The 20,194-nt window shown below is 40.1% G+C and overlaps 1 protein-coding gene across 1 annotated transcript in view; it reads right to left on the reverse strand.

Moving 5' to 3' along the window:
* LOC113122687 (proprotein convertase subtilisin/kexin type 4-like) overlaps window positions 1-20,194 on the reverse strand; it is a 147,982-nt gene that overhangs the window by 52,808 nt on the left and 74,980 nt on the right. Inside the window, exons 8-13 of the mRNA XM_026294182.1 lie at window positions 12,552-12,589; window positions 11,679-11,758; window positions 10,833-10,921; window positions 6,311-6,483; window positions 5,121-5,336; window positions 4,388-4,491 (exon numbers count right to left, since the gene is read on the reverse strand). Of these exons, the coding sequence (XP_026149967.1) occupies window positions 4,388-4,491; window positions 5,121-5,336; window positions 6,311-6,483; window positions 10,833-10,921; window positions 11,679-11,758; window positions 12,552-12,589 (700 nt within the window). The remainder of the gene's footprint in view (window positions 1-4,387; window positions 4,492-5,120; window positions 5,337-6,310; window positions 6,484-10,832; window positions 10,922-11,678; window positions 11,759-12,551; window positions 12,590-20,194) is intronic.

Genomic DNA, 20,194 nt, shown 5'->3' on the forward strand with positions numbered 1-20,194 from the left:
TAAATATTTGTAATGTATTGGCTTGAAAATGTTCACACTGCCTGACATAAGACGTAGTCAAAATGTTAACCATCATCTTCACCTGAAGTAATGCTTAACACCATCATGCATCGTAAGTTTATTTGCAGCCAGACGAGACCCAGGAAATTACATTTACCCCAGTGCTTCTTTTCAGCATGTCTCATTTTCTTGGTCTATTTTATTTTAACAGTAACTATGTACCACAAACAGTGAAGCTTGTTAGTCAGCAAGGCATAATGTGTTGGTACAAGACAAGCTGCAGTTTGAACCCCACTGTCTCATCCCTGGTAACATATCTTCTGCTTGGACACTTCGCATCAAGATCGTCTGCTGAGCCACACCACATCGCAGCTTTAGCTGAAAGGCGGAAAAACTAACACATGCACATGAATATATATTTAGAGCATCACAGAATGATGCACACATAGAGATAAATATACACAGCAGAAGCAAAAGCAAAAAGTGCCTGCACACATGCATGTACACATACTCACATAAGCAGGCCAATCACCCACTGCATGAAAACTACACAAAAACACAAATCGATGCAGACACATACAGATAAAAACACAAACATTTATTCACAATCACAGAGCACCCAGTGGCTAAACTACACATACAGTGGCCCCACTCTGTAGTGTGTCAGGGTCCAGTGTTCCCTCCATCTCTGTCCTTAGTTTGTCTCTATTAATCTCACAGTAGTGAGGCGTGGACTGGTAAGACGCTCCACATCACTCTGTAATCTTCTCTTAATGTGCTGCACTCTAAGCCTAAGTGGACCCATTTGGAGTGACTGTGAGCAGACTGAAATTCGCCCCATGTTATCTGAACAACTGTTACTAATGAGTTTATCAATTAGGCCAAGTCCAATAACTGCATGCCTGCAATCTCCTTTAAATAAACTCCACCAGTGAAGGCCTGATTTCTGTAGCTAATGAGTACATGTACGACTGCAAGCTCCATGCTAGTGTGTTTGTATGACTGTGAGACCAGGGACAGCTTGTATCTGTATTTCTGTATCTCTGTGTTTATATTCCTGTCAGCATCTAAGCATGTGTGTCTAGAGTTTAGCAGTTATTTATGTATGTGAGATGAATGAATCAACGAATGAATTCCAAAAATAAGCCACTGTTATTTTAAGTTAATTTCATATGTTTATATTTTAAGAATTGAGAATAAAATCCATTAACAACCTGTACTGACAAAGAGGAGCCTTTTACTTTGGATTATACAAGTGGCCCATCATTACTCCATATAGAGTTAGCATGGTGCACTAGAGCCAGAGTGGATGATTTTGATGTCTCCCATCACTAAACGGCTAAAATGACCAACGGGTTAAAAGAGGTTAAAAGATTATTTACACATTTTTATTGCTACTCTGATTGAATCAATGAACTTGCTCAAAATAGTTAACCTGATCACAGAACTGTGTAACTGCAGTGAAGGGGGATGCCATCCATTTTTGCAGACAGTCCAAATCAACCCCACAGAAGCAGAAAAGGATAGACAGAAAGGTGCACATCTGCAGGTGTAAAAATCCAAGAACATAAGGAATCAGTGCAAAACCAAATCCCCAGCTCCTTTAGAGAAAAGGGTTAGGCATACTGATGAACAGATAAAGTGACAGAAAGGCTGACGTGGTGATTAAGTGAACAGTCAGAGACAGAAAGACAGACAAACTGAATGAGTGACGAATTGATTCAGCCTGATAGTTTGTTGGACAGCCGTCAAGATAGATGGACAGAGACAGATGGAAACATAGACAGGGCAATATAATGTCAGAGATCCAGACAGACAGTGATACTCTGAGACTGTTAGGGTAGTAACAAAAGTCTATCTGAAAACACAGACAACATGCTGTATGTCCGTTTAGACTCTCTGCTATTTGTATGTCTTGTATGTTGCCATATCAGCTGATGCCATGAGAAAACCGGTTTCCGGTTTCCTCCCACAGTCCAAAAACTTGTATGTCAGGTTGATTGGTGACTCTAAATTGCCCATAGGAGTGAGTGTGAGTGTGTGAGGTTGTTTGTCTTTGTGTATCTCCATGTGGCCCTGTGATGGACTGGTGACCTCTCCAGGGTGTACCCCTGCCTTTCACACAAAGAGAGCTGGGATAGGCTCCAGCAGATCCCTGTGACCCTGGTTAAGGAATAAGCGGGTATAGAAAATGGATGGATGGATGGATGGATGGATGGATGGATGGATGGATGAGATGATTAGTTTCCACATCTCTGCAATGGGTTACAGTTATGTATCCTTAGACTGCAGGTATATGCAAAGACAGAAAACACTATGATGGCATGTCTTCTGCCACTACATTGGGTTAATATTAGACATTTTGAGACAAAGATTCTAAAGTGTAATATTAATAGGAATTAACAAGAATAGGTTCAGAATTTTTTGAGTCTGTCATATTAATGTACTCATATGTGCATGAGAATAAGTCTTGGTTGCTCAAACTATTCGTGCTGTTTCAGTCTGAACCAAAGTCATGACTCAATGTGGCTTGTGATCCCTTAAAATGAAAGAGTGTCTTCTGTGGCCTCATATCACCAATTATATTCTCTGCATGAAATTCTGATCAGTTGTAGCAAAGACTGTTTGATGATTCTTAGATTGTTTGAGGTGAAGGACTTTTTGAGGCCTGAAGATGTGGTAGTTGACAACATAAGAAAAAAACAAAAAAAATAACCATAAAATAAACAAATCACTTCAATCATCTGGTGACCCCTTAAATTAATTCTGAGACCCCGTGAGGTGCCTTGACAATGTATACTATACACAAAAGCTTAGGTGCTTAAGGAAATACTATAAGAGTCTGTTTCTGATTAATGAGGATCAGAGAAAAAAGGTCTGCATGTGTGAAAGAGGGAGTCTGCCAGAATATATATGTGTGTTTGAGTGAAATGTGGGGAGAAAGAATAAGCCACAGAAAGAGCAAGTCTAAGAAACAGAAAAAGAGAGACCCAGAAAGATATGCAGAAAGAGAGAGAGAACCCAGCTCTATAAAGACGTGAGTGGAATTGTGCCGATCCGAGTGAAAGAGGTGATTTATAGTTTAGTCAGTTGCAGCGGGTCACGACAAAGCCTTTAACAGTAATGTCCAGGGAGTGGCCTCGCCCAGGGGACCCGCGCTCCATTTTACAGCCAAGCGACTGAGACTGAGGCACTGTGGCATGACAGCTGGAGCAGTAAAGCCAGCATCTAGTACCATCCATAACATGAAGGAGGCGTAGACGCTGCTCATACCACCACAAAACACCAGGCCCGAGGCCACACCGACAGCTGGCGAGTTAAGAGGGATGAAGAAAAAGGGGGCTTGGGAAATGGTAGGAAGTGGCAGAAGAGACAAAGGAGAGCAAGAAGAAGAAGAATGAGGAGATATAAGATATAAGATTTAGACAGAGACAGAAAGAAAATAAGGGGGAAAAAATGCATCAAAGGACGGAGAATACAGAGAAAGGGGGGATAGGGAGGAGATGTAGGACAAAGCTCAAAAGCACAAAGTACAGATTTAAAAATCATTTCAGTTTGATTTCAACAGTGTGAATCACTAGACGAGTGGAATTATAGCAAATTCATCTTTGAACATTCTGATAATTAGTGTGAAATGTTAAACATTAGCTCTCTTTTTAGATTTTGGACTGTTTTTTTCCACAAAAAAATAATTACTTAACTATTGCAAAAATTATCAACAGATTAGGCACTAGCATTATTGTTAGCTGTAGTCATCACTGAACTGAATACACCATTTTAGGCTGGACTGGTATAAATTTACAGCAGAAAGTGACAACGCTTACTGCACAAAAGTGGGTATGTGCTTACTTAAACTTCATTATATGAATAATAACATCAGTGTATTATGACGAGGTTGTCCAGTTGCCATATCTTGTATGAAATGCATCCTACTCATGCAATCATCATCATCATCATCATCATACAAACTTCAACCCATTTGTGACCTCAGCCTGGCAACCTGCAGGTTGATATCTGTGCAGGTAGTAGACGCAGGAAGTTGAATAAACTGTCACTGGTAGAAATGTGAGGAGAAGACTCAGGCAAAATAAATAAAATATACATGCAGTTTTAGAAACAGCTAGATGGAAGAATTTATTCTCACAACGGCCCAGAAGGGCACAGCATTTTGACCTTCAACACTAAAGGACGGATAGAGACAAAACCGTGTTACAGACACTTTAGGTTTTAAAATTTGTAATAATCATAATAATAATAATAATAATAATAATAATAATGAGCATCATCCTCCTCCTCCTCTTCATCATCATTATAAGTCCAACACCCCCACCCCTTCCCCCACTCATGGGTGTATTGTTACAGAAGAACTGGGAATGTTGACACTCACTTCACTTCTAAGGCCAGAGCCAGAATCCCAGCAGCGATGGGAGCAGCACTGGATGTTCCTGGAAAGTATGTGACACAGCCATCACCCATATTGGTCACAGTGACCTGAGGAAATCATTGATGCAAATCAGTACAGAAAAGTTGGTAATTTTGCAGCTACTTTATCAGTAGCAGTTTCTTTTTTTACAGTTTCACAGTGATGATAATTAAAAAAACAACTTCAGTCAGGTTTGACCACCTCCTGCGTGAGGTGGAAAAGGGCAGGCATCTGAGCAGAAAAAGGTGGGATCACACTGATAAAATTGGTCTTTCTGTTTCTGTATGGTGTTTGTGCTGCACACACTGTTCTTCCTGGCTTTACACTGTTACTTCTGCCATCAACACCTCAACTTCTTCCTCTCTTTTTTTTCAGCCACTACAGCCACGCTTTACCTCCAATTAACACTAATTTGTTTCTGCATGTCTATGTGTATATAGGTGTGTGTGAGCCCAGCAGTGACCTAGGTCATTTGGCAGGCCTCTATAAATATCACACCAGTAGCTGCTCTTTAACAGGCTTCTCACAGCGTATGAGAGTTGGATAGCGGGGATGCTCACACACACAGACACACACACACTGTAAGATTATATATGTTTATAAGATATACTGTGTATATACATATACACACACACACACACCCTCATTAACTGTTGTTAGATGCGTGAGGCAGTACAAACAGTACACACACACTAACCAGAGGCAGTGAGCCTTTCGTGCTGTCTCCTGTTACAGTGACGGCCAGTACCCCAGGACAAGGCTCGCCGAAGTAGGTTGGCTTTCCTGTTTGAGTGACAGCACCGATGGCAATGGTGTAGATGGAGCTGACGTAACCATCTGCACCACAGTGGTCATACTGAAGTCCACCGTTACCTGCTGCCCACACAAAGATGCTGCCTTTCCCACCTCTGCCCTGAAATCACAAACGGCAGGATGTCTAAGTGGACACAGCAGAGCATTACAAATATTACATACTAAAAAAGAATATGTATCTGAAGGAAAAGTGCAACAATGGAATTCTGGAAAAAAAAAAAAAATTTACCCATCAAAGAATTAATTAATATTGGGGAAGTGCTCATGAGAAACTATGTGGTTTAAGGAAAATCTGTTACATTTTTTTGTCAGGTTTTTTCTCGTTTCAGCAGTTTTGGTGTGCTGAAATCAGCGTCCAGATGAAACATAGTGTATCTTCTCACCTCTCATATCATCTGAAATCCATTTCACAAGCACAAATTACAAAATACAACGCCAAAACAAAAAGAAAGTATAAGCTATCTAGCATTAATCACAACAGTGGTAAACAATCAATTAAGAATTTTTCATGGTGGACTGTGTATCTCAAAATAACCAAATTGACAATTGCAAAGGTTGGCCCTTAAACTGTGGGAGAGACAGCAACGATTTTTAAAATTTTTTTATTTTTTTGGATACTTAGTTAAACATAAACTGGTCAAACATAAAAGTTGCAGGTGCTACAACATGTGTACTGCATTTATTCCCACAGCAAGCAAGCATTGTGCCAGTAGAATAAATGGCCCAGTTAGCTCAAAAAGAGCAATATACAAGAGAATAAAAAAGATTTCACAAGGTAATACTGCATCAATATTTTATTTGCCTAATCTTCATAGTTTATATTTATTGGAAACAGGCAAAAACAATAAAAGGACATTTTAGTTAGTTTGTGTCTCCCATATACCTTAATCTGGTCAAAAATGGACTAAAAATGACCACCAGCATAGACATAAGTTTTATAAGACCTCAAAGAAAAAAAGATTTTGGATTGAAATCTCCCTGCAAAATACTAGTACATTTTGTCCTTCCAATCTAGTATCCACTGAGAGTGTAACTGCTTTACATCTGACATGAACCTAGAGATGAAAGCCGTGCCTTGTGAGTTCCTAGCCTGAGGGCTTGCTCTGTCAGATTGTGCGGCCCGTCCATCTCGGCCCCATCATCTCGTGGGCCCCAACTGCAGACGTAGATGTCGATGAAGTGCATGTTGAAGGTCAGAGCTGTGGCCTCCATGGCATCAGTGACGGGGCCGTCCAACAGGCGAATACCTGGACAGATTGAAAAGGTCGTGCAGATCAGAGTTCAGAAGGAGGCCTACCCTCCAAATAAAAGTACTTAAAGAGCAGTTTGTATTTTGATGGTGCTTAAAGCAGACACAATGATCCTGTATTTGATTTTGTAAAAAATGAATTGAGTATCGTATTAAAAAGCTAATACAGTAACAAAACACACACAATACTTAAAGTGCAAGTACATTACAAACATTGTAAGAGCACTCAGCAGCTGGCCTGTCCTAGAGTGTGTTCATGGTGTCTTCTTTGTATGGTCACTTTTTTACTCTTATTGTTCTTTTCTATCTTTGTGGTGTTTAATCTTTTATCTCTGCCTGTCTCCTCTTGTTTCCTCACTGTCTGTTTCCATTTCTGCTTCTTTACTATATTTGTTTTCTCTCTGTGTGAATTCGTTCTCTGCCAGTTATTAGTATATTTGTGTGTTTGTTTAATCACTGGTTGCTTAAATAAATATGCTGAAATGAATCCAGGGCAATTTCATCTATTTTTGTGAGAATGTATCTCACACCTGGACACTATTAGCGGTAAAATGAAACTGACTCATTTCTATATTGTAATTAGCCTTTTCTCTAGGCAAATGCTGGCTAAAAGGAAAAGTCTTGCTCATCTGACCATTACTAACTAGGTTTTATATTCTGGGACATAATGACTTTTGCTTTTTTGCTGGATTATCAGATGTCAGATTCATAACCCCTACTGGTTTGTGTAGACTGGTGCCACACAGTACTTAATCAATCACCAGTTACCTGCAAAGCAAATTTTTGTTTGCTTGTATATTAAATGAGTTTAAGACACCTTTTTAAATCTTACTCTTCAATGCAATGAATACAATAACACAAATTCTAAAGAGGGGGGAGTACCATTCATACCTCCCTATGCTCTGTTTCATTTCTTCCAGAGGCAGTAAACTAATTGGATGACTGAGGCCTACAGTGTTATGAGGAGCAGGCCATCACCTACTGGTCAATCATGGACTCCAATGTAAGAGCTAATAGCAACATGAAACCAGGGGCCACACTGAGGTGATAAACACCATCTACGACCTGCACAAAAACACAGGATGTGGCCAAATGCCTGGTAAAATCCAAGAGACCACAAATATCTCGGGCTGCAGTCAGTGGGCTTCTTATAGTCATCCCGGAAGAGCTGAATCAATCCAGGAACCAACCCAGTTTGAACCGACCAACCATGGGAATCCACCTACACTCCACGCCCACTCCTTTCTCTCTCACACACACATACACATACACACCAAGAACTGGGGAGGCGAGAGCTAACAACAAACAAACCACACACAACAAATCACACACATAATGACCCAGGGTCATAACACCTCATAAGCCTGCTTGATGTGTCCAAGCACACAGTCGGACAGTCTTTACTTACACAGCAACTTTCCTTTATGTTTTTGTGTTGTAGGAGACAAGTAACTGTGTTGTACAGCAAAAACCAACAACATAGCTCCCACACACATACAGTATATCCATATATGTTCTGATGGATATACAATAAAGTAAAGTAAAGTAATTCATGTAAGCATGTCAGTAATTATACTAATATTATACTAAAATATAAACGTCATTCTGCCTAATGAGTACTGTTACTTTTACTACACATTTACTTTGATGCCAATAGATTTGTAAATTTTCTTGAAATAAAAGTGAAATGCATACTTTTAATTGTATTTCTACTTTTACTGAAGTAAAGTATCTGGCTACTTCTTCAACAACCTCCTTGGTTGCCTTGCTCAGGGCTCTTCCTCGCAGCCCAAGATCTTCGAGCAGACGTGTCATTGAGTGCCCCACAAGTTCTCGGGCGCCAACCTCTACAGGATAGATCTTGGTTTTCCATCATCCTTCTCTACAGTCTGCAACTAAGTCGGTGTACTTCAGCTTTTCCCTTTCATGAGCAGCCACAATCTCCTCCTCCAATGGAAATGTGAGTTCAACCAACAGCACTTTCCTTTGGGCTGTGGACCACAGTACCATGTCTGGCCACAACAAGGTGCTGTAAATATCTGCTGCGAAGTGAAACTGCCTGCCCAAATCCACCTCCATTCTCCAATCCACCCCTGATGACAGGAGCTTGGATGCTGCCTTTCTGCTGATGTGTTCCACAGATTCTCCTTCTCTGAGGAAGTGGAAGCTTTGCTGATTCTTTGTCGCACTTTCCTGGCAAGCCTCCAGCCTTCAGCCTCAGCACCTGATCATGCCACCACCTGTACCGGCCCTGGGTCAGTGCTGGTGTGCAGCCTGTCAGGATGTGCTGGAGGGAGGCATTGGTGATAGTGCAGAGGTCACAAGCCTGCTCATGCCCAGCCACTGATGGAGATTGCAGGGGGAGGACAGAGTGTCATAACTGAGTCGGGCTTGCCTTGTGGCAGTCTCCAAAAATCTGCCCAGTTGATTACACGGCCTGTGACACCTTCCCGTGTTGTCCAGGCTCCCTGCTGCGTTTGCACCACTGCTCTTGTTCCTCCTGTTCTATCCGTGTGCCCTCAGCCACAACAAGATCTTCCCTCTCTTTCGTGTTGTCTTTTGACCACAACCTGGATGGATCACTCCCTCCAAGCCGTACTCGTCCCCATAGAACACTACCTACCAACTCCTGGTGTTGCAGCCTACTCACTGTCTTCTACACCTCTCCTCCTGCTCTCAACCTCCACTCATACAGTATAAATAGTCAGTCAATTCATATTAAAAAATTACTTACAAAATGTTGACTGACTTAGCTGACTAGCACAATACCCACTGCCTGAAAAAATAATAAAATGAAATAAATGTTAAATATTGAAATCTTGCTTGAATCGTCTTTTTAATCTGCTAATAGTGCATCAAAAATGTATTTCAATCTGATTTGTCAGGCTTAATCTGCCATCTTTCTTCTGATTAATAACATTAATAGAATTTGTGTATGCATTTAAAAACAACAAAACAAACCTAACCGAAAAATTCTGAGTAAAATTTCAAAGCATAAACAGACACAGAGGTAAAGAGGGTTCAGTCATCTCTCATCTTCAGACAGCGAGCACAGGTCTCAGCAGCATTGTGCAGTTCAACATGCATCTTTCATGTAGGTCTTGCCCCTTCATCTCCTGTGTGCCAGACTTTGTTTATGAGTCGGGATGAAAGAGACTCAGCAAGGTGAAATTAAGAACTAACTGTGGAAAGAGATTCCTGGTCTTGCTTCACAAACTGTTTGTTTTTTTTCTTTTTGTCAATTCTGGAAGAAAGGTTAAAGACCACATAGGAGGATTCAATCAATCGAGGGATTCCGCTATGAATGACAGCGCTTTATGAAAATGGTTTTAAGGTGTTCAAGATGTGAGCGCTGGAGAAAATTTCTTACTCAAACACATCATGTACTCCTCATTAACTTGTATTTTATAGCACTTTTAATGTATCCTATAAAAATCTTTGATTTCACAACAGAAAATTGTTGTTTTATCTTGTTCATTGAGTTCAATCATCCTTTGCCAATGTTACAACCAACACTAAAAAGCCATTACTGAAACTCCCACTAAAAAATGAGCTGTTAAATAGGGTCAGCACGGCTCAATAGCACTCAGTTACTGAGTAGTCTGTTGTATTCACACAACACAAAATCATACACACATATACAATGCACAATATCTGAATGAGCATATACATAAGTATTTTTAAAGAAATATTTCTAAACTCAAAAATAAAAATTCTTGAAAACTTTCTAAGAGATACACCACTTTCACATCTTTCACAGACTACCAGGACTACAAAACTAACACAAATAATAATTTTCTGCCAAATATTACAAACAAGACGCATATTTTTTATTTCCATCCAAACTAAATATGCCACTACCACTTTGGTTTCATTTGCATTGTCATACCAAGTTATAAAATGCAGGTTTTGCCTCTCAAAATGATTCAGCATGGAAAGAACAGCTGCACAGGGCATGAATTTCTGGGCTAGTAACAACTGCAGCATGTGCCAGAATGTGTCAGATTGAATTATTTATTTGAATTATTTATTTGCTAAGTCACTTCGTAAGTCTTCTGTAAAGTTAAATAAGGCTGGGCTCAAGGCAGCCTCCATAATCTAATTTGACTTTCTACAGGAATTAGGAACTTTAATTAATAGATGACCTACTGTACAATGTGTACAATGTGCTTCTGTTTGCAATTGATTGATGCACAGAGCCAAATTAACAACACTGTCATACAAACTTATTATTTTTCTATGTTAAATGTGTATTGTCTATGCCATGTCATGTCATGTGGATCACAACAGTACACCCACCATGCCTCCCACTGTCTATTTAAGGCTGCATTCTATTTTTTTTCTCACCTCCGATCTTGGCATTGAAGGCAATGCCCACACCACAGTAGGAGTTGTTGGCCTCCATGGCAATTTCCCCTGCACACCGGGTACCATGACTGGAAGAAAGAGTCAATAAGATGTCACATATGTGAGATTGTAGAGCACTAATGTGAGTCTTCTTTTTTTGGATGTGTTCTCACATCCTCATATTAAGCCTTGACAGTCAATTCCAAACATTATGTCCCCAATTTAAGACTGCCACAGAAACACATCGTACTGGCTACTTTAACTCAAACCAAGGAGAGATGTCTGCTGTTTATTTCCTGTTCATACACAGCACTTAAATCATTAAACAACATATAATATTTTCCACTATGACACCTGATGGATGCAGCTGAGTATAAATGAAATATTTTCCATGTGTTTTGACACAGCATTATTACCTTACACTGTGAGAGCTATGTGGTTTAGTGGGCTAAATAACTGTTCACTAAACAAAGCTTTCTGTTCCTGCAATGCGTAAAGGCAGTTTATAATAATGGTGATAAATTTACCACTTAGCCTATAGCCATTTTTTAAAAACTGTAGCCATTTCAGAAATAAGTGCACAAATATATTTCTAGTCAGAGGTTTCATTTGCCAGCTGAAATGACAACTGTTGCTAGCCGACACAATGGAACTTGTTATCTCACATGGGCTGTCCATTTCTATTACTGAAACACGTGACTCAGTTTTCTGATCACTTGCCTGTTTTATTCAATGTTGCTGTTTCTTCAGTGATAGATAAACCTCCTATTACTGTTGGCTTCAGACGTTTTTAAAAGCCTAAATAAATCAGTCATTCTATTGGCCATTTTTGACAATAGTCATTACCTGTTCTCCTCATTTCTGACAGGCATGGGGTCATAAGACAGACCGTGTGAAGCACGTAGATCAAAACTGGCAAGAGTCTCCTGTAAGGCAGACAGAAAACAGTTGAAGCGCCACATAAGACAGTGTTAACTCTCAACACAAACACATCAGTCTGACACAATAGGAAATGAAGGAATCTTATGACAAACTCATGAAAAATGGTGGCACTTGGTTTAGTCTGTCAGCTTGTTTCTTCTGACTGACGGCAATCACTGTCACTGAAGAAATGCTTGGGTCTGTGTCGATGCACATGTGGTTAATGTGGGTGCTTCATAAAAGTGAACATGTTTGAATGACTTGTTTGCCAGTGTGTATTGGCCTAGGCATAACGGGAGGAGGATGTTTTGGCAGCAAACTGTACAGGAGCAATTATGTATCTCTCTCACTGACTCTCTCTGCAGCCAGGCTTACTCATGCCAGACAATCTGCTCTGACAAAGTACAAGTTGGCCTCCATGCTTCACAGTGCCTATAGGATTATAAATGACAAGGGAGGTGCAAACAACACTGCCACTCCACATATGCTTTATGGCTAGCCAGTACGACACCAGCCTAACTGAATAAAACAGCTTTATCACTATATGAAACTTTTATTGCCTCAGATTTTACAGTAAGTAATTCAGAAGTTGGGCAGTTAAAGAGAAAGTCAATACAAAGATTTCAGTCTAATGAAAATCCAGTTGTTTGTGATAACAGCACTGGTGGCTGAATATAATCTTCTAAAATGTGAAATTAGATTGCATAACCATTCCCGAGATCTACATGAGATAACAGGAGTGATGATATTTGGCAAAGATCAGTTATTGTTGAGAAATCAAATTTTAAGCTTACTTACAAAGTTTTTCTTCAGGTCTTTGTTTGTGTGATCGACACCTGAGAAAATATAGAATTTAATCAGAAAAACCATTTGCAGCAAAGCACCATAAAAACTTAATAGCCATAGACATAATAGCTTTAGTTTTTCTGTGTGATTTTTCAGTGAAAAATAACAAGGAGGCAAGGTTGCTACTCACCAGTAATTTTACTACCTAAACAATGGTGCCTAATTAATTCATATATCACACCATACTATACCTTACCATACCAATAAATCAGAGAGAAAATTGGGAATTATTCGATGATTACTCAACACAACCCATTCATAGCGCGCCTTACCACTGGTGACTGTAAACTGCAGTAAATTTAAATAGTGTTGTGAACATGGCACACATCCCAGCAAATGCAGTCCAGTGTGTTACCAAATTTAGTTATTATGACTGCATGCGACGAGCAATATTGCAACCATGGGACCTGAGACTTGACTTGGACTTGTGACCAGAGACTTGAGCCTCGACTTGGACTTGTGACCAGACTTGAGACTTGACTTGGACTTCCAAAAAATGACTTGTGAACATTACCGGTTTTAGAGCTCTTCAAATAAGAGGTTAATGTAACGAGTTATTTCCCTGAAGCAGAATGACAATAATCATGTCATGTGTAATTTTAAGACTGATCTTGTCTTCAGTAGTTAGTATAGAGAATAGGGCACAGGACACAACCATGTGTGGAGACATTAGGAGCAGAGGTGTAGTGGTCTGTACAGCAATCTGCTGCGTGATCTGTGAACATGTGACATTTGTTCCTTTACTGTAGTCTTTACAGCAGTGCCTCCCCACAGGCAACACAAGTAGCCTACCCTATTAAATATGCACCAAAGCCTGGGATGAAGCTCTGCCTGAAGTACAAACTCACGGAACAAATTATGCACTTGTTGACATTCGATAACCCACAAGCTCTATGGCTCTAACAACCAACAAGCATTTCACAGTGATTACAGAGATGATGGTTAGAAGCTGGAAGGAGTGGCATTTATAAAAGGAGATGTTGAGATAAACACGGCATGATGTGAGGAGTGTGTTGATCAGCTGGAAAAAGTATTTACAGTAGACACTACTGTAATATAAAATACTCCACTACTAAGTCATGCACTAAAAAGGAGGAGGAAGACCTCTGTTGCAAATTGTGTAAAATGTGTATATTGTTATTTATGCATATTGTTAATTTTTCATATCTTGTTACTTGTACTGCCATGGCACAGAGTCTTGTACCTAAGAATTTCACCATCAGTACACTTGTGTACATGATGTGTGACAATAAAGAGATTTGTTTTGATTGATATATATTACTGAATTATTATTAATGATGCCTGAATGTACAAGCAGCTTTCGCTGTTAGAGCTGGTAGAGTTTTTTCTAAAGTGCCGGTGCCATCAAGGTGCTCAAGATAGAGCCTCCTTTTTCAAGTGTTGTTGCTGTAAAATGGTGCATTCAGACAAACTAAAAGCATCCATTGTTTCATTGCTTTCTCTGGTTATAAAAGCAGTGCTGTTTCAAGTCATTTGAACTTGCAGTGAGGAAGGCAGGTTATTAAAAACTTGGAATTTTGAGTATAGTATAATTAATAATTATAGTATAATTAATTTGCCAACAGGTAATGGTGAAGTCAAGTTTTTAAAGCAAGTTTTGTCAAGATCAGCTCTTGCTGCATGAGGTATTGCACATGATTGATAGATAAGTGAACCACTGGCCACAGAATAATCTCTAGTCCCTAATTTATTCTACTTATTCTGCCACTCTTTCCATTTCTTATTCTTTCCCCTCGCTCCACACCTTTTCCCACATCTCTTTATCATCCTCTCTTTCCACATCAGTTGCCTCTCTTTCACTTGCTCGCTCCCTGTCCTCCCCCTCTCCTCACCCCAACCACCACCTCCTTATCCTCCATCTCTGCTGCATCAGGGCTCCTGTGGTCTCAGCGAGAGACAAACGAATGAAGGCCCCGGGAGGGCCCTGCCTGTTCTGCCACACATCACTCACTCTCTCTCAATCACGCACACACACAGAGGACCTGCCAGCCTTTGTCCCATGTAGACAGTGCCTCCTAGTTGTCATAGTAACCTGCAGTTGGTTTGGCCGTTGAGGCCTGATTGTGTTCAGGCAGGATGGAGCCCTGGGTGAGTGAAGCCTCATTGGAGCCTGCTACATGTATGCCATGCCATGCTGTGCTACGCCACACCAGGTCAACCAGCTACATCCTCTACATAACCACTGATGCTTTATTCTCGTCTCGTCCCAGATACATTTTCAAATATAAACAAAACCAGAGAGAGAGATTTCTGCATCATGAATGGACAATTTCTATATTCTTGCTTCCATTTGATTTGTTGTTTTTTTTTTTACTCACAATTTGTTTTGAATTCTATTTTTCTCAGACTTTTTTCGCATTGTGGATCATCAAATCACTTTCAATTACATCCCATAGCTTTCATGAGCACAGTAAAAACAGAGCAAATATCAAACTGAAAAAATCTAAACACTTGCTTTGCTTAACTACTGAATTATATGTTTAAAACAGCAGAAACTGATTTGGTATAAGAGTAGAAAATGTGAAAGCAGTTGACACTGGGTATAGTCATAAAAAATTACACAGTTGTGTAGTTTTAATAGAAATATAGTTTCTTATTCCTGAGGAACAAGAGGAAGAGCTCTGTGTCCAACTTTCCTTCTTGCCTGAGCCAAGTTGGATTTCCACACTGAACACAAGGCCAAGTGTGGATGCTGAGGAGGCTTGGCATACACTTTTTGAGAGGGAGATATTCAATGATACTATACTGTGGGCCCACATTATGACTTCATATGGAATTCCACACAAGTAATTAAAGTTCTGAAATGTCAAATATCTTTTTTTTTTTTAACAAATCTGCCTTCATGCTGTGTTGATTTCCTTTTTAATTCACCATTAGTGAAATCGTGAGGTTCCCCAGCATCCTCCGCTCTAACGCCTTTCAAAAAAACAAACTCTCAAAAACTTAACCAACATCAGGGTTTATAGTCTATGCACGCCAAACTATACACTGTACTATATAGTACTAATTGTTGCTGAGATTATGGCTCAGGGATACTGTACAATGACCAAAGGAATACATATAAACATCATTAAATACCAATGAGCTTTAAAAAGAGCTTACACCCACATGCAGCATCGCTGTTTGACAGTGTCTTCAATGCTGTCAAACTATCAGTTTCACCATGGTTAGTCTAATTTCAGCCATTTTGGAAAAAAAAACCTTACAACCTTCATGATTTAGCAAACAATTATTGCAGAAATGTTCTGTTAATTTTGTCTAATTTTGACGACCTATTAATGTTTTCCAGTATATATAATAGTGAAAAGTAAATGTCAAAATGTCTATCTCTTACACCAATAAAAGAAATCTTCAAGCTGGGAAAATCAGTTCTGTTAACCTGAAAATAAGACTAAATGTAAATAGGCAAGGACAGGAGTGCATCCCCACAGTACTTGACTGAAGTGCTAAAAACTCTGGCTCTCTGCTGATATGTGTAAAGAATTGCTTGTCTTCAGGAGGCAAAGGAGATTGCTTTATCACTGTTTCAACTCAATTATGAGAGAGACACTTTAATGTGCATTCACCCATGTTCTTTCACTTCTGTGTAAGTGTGCCAGATTCCCACACAAAGGCCATCACACAGAGTCACATCATTGTTAAAAAGGTGACACTATCATTTTGCAAGTTTGTGATGGAGATATCTTTGGGAATTAACGTCAAGCTATTCAGAAGGGAACAAAGTAACAAGTGAGCAACTGATGGACGAAAGAGGGAAGAATGGAGAGGTAACTGGGAGGGGAAGGATGACAGGAGCTGCACCCAAACCACCCTAAGAATGACTGTGTCACTGTTTGACTGAGTGACACCACTTGCAGTGATAAGTTGTGGTGTGCTGACAATTTTTGCGATATAATATATATGTAATTATATATCAAAATTAAGAACTATCAAACAATAACATGAGTGAGATATTAGTAATAAAGAATAGGTTTGAGCCTGTTCAGATTTAGAAAATGGGGAGGTTATTTTATGTATGCATATTATAGTGACAAAATTAAGCTGCCTCATATTTTATGTCAAAACTTATATTGACTGATAAAGTTGTTGGTAGTCAACTTTCACAATCATTTTTGCTCTGGGATGATTGTGATATGGGTCTGTAGCTGTTGGCATCACTGGCAAACCTATGGAGGATCTCAATGGCCTGGCTTGTGTGTGTATGTAGGTGCATGCAGCGGACAGATGTGTATTTTGATAAGAATTAACACGTGCGCAGCATGAACACACGTATCGTCAGAGCTGGTGTGCCACCAGGGTCAATTTGAGTGTCAAAACCCTCGCACCTTAAAGTATTTACAACCATGATCAGAGTGGAAAAATGCATTCAGTCAGAAGCACTCACTCAGGTAGCACCATACTGCCATAAATACAGCCATAAACACACTCTAACACAGTCCAAGGTCTTCTGAGTGTGAAAATAGAAAGCCACGTCCAGCAGTTAGATGGAACACTGTAGGTGGTGGAGCCAATGCAAAACCTTTCATGAATACAAATGCTTTGAACCTGGCTGACCCAGTCTAGATTGTGATTGTATGGGTGTGTGTGCGCACGTTTCCTGTTCTGCATGTGTGTCAGCATTCAGCGGCAGCAGCTGCACTCTATCTCCTTGCTCCCGCAGCATTCACGCCGGTCCTCAGGGTCAAACACACACACAAATCAGACACAGAGACGTGTCGGAGGCCATTTTGAGCCGACGGTGAGTCGTGCCTGTGCCGCCTCTGAGAAAATGAGCCAACAACACTTGAGAGGAAGCCCCCGCTACACCTGGGGCCCCCTGGCTGGCTCTCACCGCTTAGCTCTCCTCTGTAGGAGTTACAACAGGCTGCCTCAGAGACTGAAAGGTGGGGTAGACAAGAGGCTAAGATGCATGGGGGAGGAGGTAAGCCATATAACACTGACACCAATATTTCTGTAATGAAGCTGTACATGGCTGATAATTTGCATTTGCAAGAGTGAAAAAAGAAAAGCAAAGGTGTGTAAGAGCTGTAGAGAGACAGGGGTGTGTATCACCCCCCGCTGGGGTGAGACTTCCTGGCCCTACACCTCCGTCTCATTAATCTGCTCAGTATTTAAGAAGGGCTGGAGTGGACACTTGCCTGTAATTAGCTGGCTTTGTCAAGGATGTGTGTGTATTAGTGGGGGTGTGGGCTTAAAAAGTGAATAGCAAAGAGGGAGATCATGGGGAGAAGACAGATGAGTGATAGAAGGTGGAAAGGATGGAGAGGGAGCATGGGTGATGGAAAGCCTGGCATGGGAGGAAAGTAGTGAAGAGTAAGAGAAGACAAGCTGGAAGAAGAGAGCAGAAGGAGGGAAAGGACTGTTAGGAGGGGTGGGGGAGGTGGGAAGAAAAGGCAGAAAATGAAAGATGACAGTGAGGAAAAAGATGCAATGGAGAGACAGGGACAGAGCACAGGGATGGAAAAAACTTGACATCTAAAGTGAGATATTAGTATTCAAGCAACACCCATTCACCCCCACCACCACCACCCCCCTACCCCGCTGCCCTGTCTGCCCAGCGGCCAGTTCTTCTCCTGCAGTGGACCCAGGCATGAAGGTGGAGGTGGCAGAGGAAATGTGAGTGTGTGTATGTGTGTGTCGATACTGCAGGTCTGAAACACTTCCTCCACTTTAGAGAATCTCTTTGTTTTCTCTAGTGAGTGGGTTTCAGTGTGCTCTCAGCTGTTCCAGTACTGTTACTTCTGAAAATTAATCATCTAAATTTTACCTGCAATTTAAATGTTCTCTATCAATCAGTGAATGTGCCTGACTTGAAATTGCCTGTCTTTAAAAACAAGCGCAAATTTGCCCAGTGCCACACTCCTACGTGCATAGATCAATCCGTGAAGGCAGAGCCAGCAGAATACAAAAGCGAAGTGTGATCCGTAACATTGTTCTGGCACCCGCGCAAAAACTTACTGACTCATGACTTCAGCCATTGGACTAGCAAGGCAAAATGTCACCTGTCAAATCTAGACATCACCCTCCCTGAATCAGCAGAGACTGAAGCTCAGACACATAGAAATGTTCATATTTAAAAAGTGAAAATAAACATGAAGATTTTCAGTAGTTGCTCAAAAATAGAGGAAATTTGCACTGTTACATAGCATCCTAACTATTTGCAGTATGGGAGACATTGCCTTACAATGTGCACTCAACTCATATTGTACTCATTTAAATGGTTGGCTCAAATTACAAAAACAAAATCTTTTTAAGACACCTACCATCACCTCGATACAATGGACACTAATAGTGTAGTTGTCTTTAAAGTATTAAAAATCTAAAATGTTAATTAACCATATGACTTTCCAAAAACAAAGCCTTGGCTATACAAAGACCTTTCTTTGTCCCTATGAAAACTGTTCAGTGAGCAAAGTAACTGGGATCCTGATCTTGCAAAAAAATGTTGCTGGTTTTCAAATTTTTTTATTTTTTTCAGCACTGTGAATGCAACAAACGAGAGAAAATCTTTTCACATCCTGGACAAATAAAACTAACACTATCCGCATACTGTTTCATAAGTTGGATGACCTAACCTTCTTTTTTCCAACAAATAGTAATTATCTAATTAGCAAATGATCATAATCAAATCTAATGATCCCTGTTACATGGCCCATCTGTCCCCCAATTTTCATAATCACACAGTAAGTTTTTAAAAGCTGTTGCTATTCTTTATTTTTGTTATTGTCAATAAATCGCATAAAAAGACCAAAACCTCAATAATATCTGATTCCCCTACATTGTGTCACTCCCCAAGTCCATTCACTGAGGGTATAACAATAATAACACCAGTCTTGAGAAAACAGAAAACAGAAAGCCTAACCTGACAGAAAACAAACTATGAGTAAAAGCAAATTATTATATGACTTGTAATCTATGGACTATTTACTTTCCATGCCGATCTTATATTTGATAAAACTCTGCTCTGTTGTTTGTGACCACTCATTCATTCTAACGTCTGAATAATTAAAGTAGTGACAACAACATAAAACGTCAGCCTCACCAGCTAATAGCATGGTTCCAGTGACACCCAGTTGGCATTATCCAGCATGTGTAATAAATTGCTTATTTTTTTTACAGAGGACCCTCAAGGGAAAAGAAGGTGATTTTCTCTCAGTATTTGACATATCCACTGGTAGAGCCACCCCTCTCCATCTGCATCAGTTGACATGCACCACAGTCACTGAACCCAGTGTATATTTCTCCATCAGACCTTTCTCCTACTGTAGCACTCTGATGAATGAATGAATGAGTTTTTACTGTCATTATACACAGGGTACAATGAAATTCTATGTGGCTTCCCTCTTTAAAAAATAAAAATAAAAACAACTGACAAATAAGATGCTCTGTGCCTGTATATCTTTCTACTAAACTACCTGGCAACTCCTCCTATGGTCTCCTCCACTGCTTTGCTCTCATTTGACTAATTATATTCACGGTGAACGATGTTGACAAATTCATTTTGAAATCCATTAGTCCCGTGGCGTTGTTTAAGCAATGTGCACATTAATGTCCATTGCTTTAATACCCTTGAT

This window comes from Mastacembelus armatus, chromosome 16 (assembly GCF_900324485.2).
Source record: "Mastacembelus armatus chromosome 16, fMasArm1.2, whole genome shotgun sequence".
NCBI lineage: Eukaryota > Metazoa > Chordata > Actinopteri > Synbranchiformes > Mastacembelidae > Mastacembelus > Mastacembelus armatus.